A 2609-nucleotide genomic window follows, 5' to 3' on the forward strand; every position below is an offset into this window, starting at 1 on the left:
CCCCTATCGGTACCCTATCTCTCTTTTCTTCTGGTTATACCACGAGAAATAATGCCACCTGTACCGTCTTTTCTCTATGCATAATGTTTCCCGCGAACGCACTGAACAGCTTACGTAGGTATGGTATTATCCTGAAAGTTAGTGCTTGATTTCGTTTTACCGTTTCCGTTTGCGTGCCAGGTGCTGTGGAATGATGACAATTGTTCAGTTTTTATCGGCAGCAGAGCGTGAAGCGTAACTTTGCTTGCTAACGACGTTTATTCGGTACCTCTTGGCATATCGAAAATCGATAACTGTCAGCAAAGAACTCCAGAAGCTCCAAAGCCTGTATTGTTTATATCAAGCATGTTGATCTAGGCAAACTGAACGGTGCTGGACTCTTCGTGACCCAGTGGTGGAGGTGAGTTCCATGATCCTGGGAGATTAGGTCATTTTTCGGTTGGGGGTTTTCCAAAGGAGGGTAATTATACACTGGCTGAGCCCGACGCTCTCAGTGGACGGGCGAGTCCGGCCAATCGGTGGTCGACAGGTACAATGCATTCTGCCATGGCCCTCCGTCTGTTTCTCCTCCTATATGCCTCCATGGTTAGAAGCTTGACGGTGCGCACGCCGCGTAGCTCACCTCCAGTGCATCACGAACCGTTCGGGGGCCCCTTGTATATGACCCAATGTCCTCTTCCAAGCGCCGGCCGTGGTAACGGGTGCCTAGCTGACCTGACAGCCACGTCAGAAGGCCTGCGGCGGGGGCTGACGCTTGGCCCCGCAACGGGTTACAAACCGGTGACGCATTAAAGAGATGCCCCGTGGCCTAGTTTCTGCCACCTATCGTTACGTTACGGTGGTCAGCGCTGAGATCACATAGCGAGGCCGACCAACCGCCGCCGGGCTGAAACTTGACCTACCTTCACAGTGATCCGGCGTCTGGCTCCGGCGGCGAGGGCAGCGAAGCGGAGGCGTGGGCAGGCCATTCTGCCAACCCAGAGGAGGAACGCGCGTCACCCCTCCGCCGCAACCACAGTCGTTGCGGCGATGCTGGCGGCGGCCGCGCTTCTCTTGCTGGCGGCGCCGATCGTAGCCGACCCGCCCAACCTTTGGGCAGCAGCACGTGCGCACGCCCAGCTCGTGACAATAATCGACGCAAGCTTGGCCTCACTCAACCTGTGGCGCAGTGAGATGCACAAATGCCCACCCGTAATACGGGAGCTCGCAGAGTGCTCCTGCGACGAGGAGTGCGCGCTGTACGGAGATTGTTGCCTGGATGTGAGCCCACAGGCCCTGCCCCGCAACGACTTGGCATGCAGGCGATCCCCAGATTTCGGGTATGTGTACATGGTGTCCCGGTGTCCGGTCCAGTGGCGGGACACCTCGGTGCGAAGCCAGTGTGCTCGCAACGCGGCGTTCGCCGAGGATCCGTTCGCGGCTTTACCGGTTACAAGCCCCGCCAGCGGGATGACCTACAGCAACTATTGCTGCGCCATATGCCACGGTGACTTAGCAGGGTCTGTGTTTTGGACGCCGGCGATATCCTGTCCGACGCTGACCAAAGAACACCAGGACGCCCTCAATATCACCGATATCTTCATTGAAGAGAACTTACTGCAGAACCCTGCTGGAGAGTGGGGATTGCAGCTGATGGACGAAAACAACGGAACGTTTCATGCGTGCGTAATTTCCCTACATTCGGGCAATAACGACAAAGAACATTTGATGCGGAACTGTCAACCCAAGATTTCCAGCTGTGCGGCTAACTGGACCAACCTAGACTTCGCCCGAATGTGCGCCGCGTACAATGCCTACATGTATCACGGCAGAATCAGGTACCGCAACGCGCACTGCGCCCTGTGCAACTATGTACCACAACAGTACATTACGTACTGGCCGGTCACCAACAATTTTGCTGACGAAAGGCGTCCTCGCATGCATTCTTCAGTCTTTCTTCTCGACATCACCACCCGGTCGGGCATGAACGCAGTGGGAGCAGCCAGGATCTGTACCGGCGCCCGACTCTGGGACCCGTTCTTCAAGATCTGCAGGGAAGTCTCAGTTTCCTCTGGCGTCACCAACGCCACCGGCTCCCTGACCTGCCCCAAGGTTACCGTAAACGAGTACCAGTTTCAGGTCAGCGACAAAGACGTCGCGTACGTGCCGACGTATAACCTGATCTTGGATCGCGGCTATTATGAGCTCAGTGACAGACAGCTAGCCTTTTGTGACCCGCGTTTCCAACTTAAAAGGTTCCAGACCGCCTTTTCATACGCCTTGGTGGCATGTCGTACAGCGTCCGTGTTGTGCCTCCTGCTGCATCTGGCGGCGTTCTGTGCCGTGCCCGAAACACGGAACCTGCCCGGAAAATGTGTGACGTCCTTGTGCGTCTGCCTGCTTATCGGCTACCTCTGCTCCATGGCGGCATTGTGGCAGGATTACGGCACCGACGGCTGTGTTCTGCTGGCCATTGTTGCTTTCAGCGCATTCGCAGCAGCACTCTTCTGGGTCAATGTTATGGCGATCGACGTCTTCAACACCTTCAGGCGAGTAATATTGGCGAGCATGAGAGCATGACGCACGACACCAGGGCATGAACGCATGATCCGCGTCCACTCTACCGGTTG

At 56.2% G+C, this 2609-nt stretch overlaps 1 protein-coding gene across 1 annotated transcript in view; it reads left to right on the forward strand.

Moving 5' to 3' along the window:
* The first annotated feature begins 712 nt into the window (after nt 1-712).
* The window catches only part of LOC119111591 (uncharacterized), a 20895-nt gene continuing 18998 nt past the window's right edge, over nt 713-2609 (forward strand). Inside the window, exon 1 of the mRNA XM_037235400.1 lies at nt 713-2569. Coding sequence (XP_037091295.1) covers nt 1330-2559 — 1230 coding nt within the window. The 5' untranslated portion in view covers nt 713-1329 and the 3' untranslated portion in view covers nt 2560-2569. The remainder of the gene's footprint in view (nt 2570-2609) is intronic.

This window comes from Pollicipes pollicipes, unplaced genomic scaffold (genome assembly GCF_011947565.3).
Source record: "Pollicipes pollicipes isolate AB1234 unplaced genomic scaffold, Ppol_2.1 Scaffold_7261;HRSCAF=8764_pilon_pilon_pilon, whole genome shotgun sequence".
In the NCBI taxonomy this organism is placed as follows: domain Eukaryota; kingdom Metazoa; phylum Arthropoda; class Thecostraca; order Pollicipedomorpha; family Pollicipedidae; genus Pollicipes; species Pollicipes pollicipes.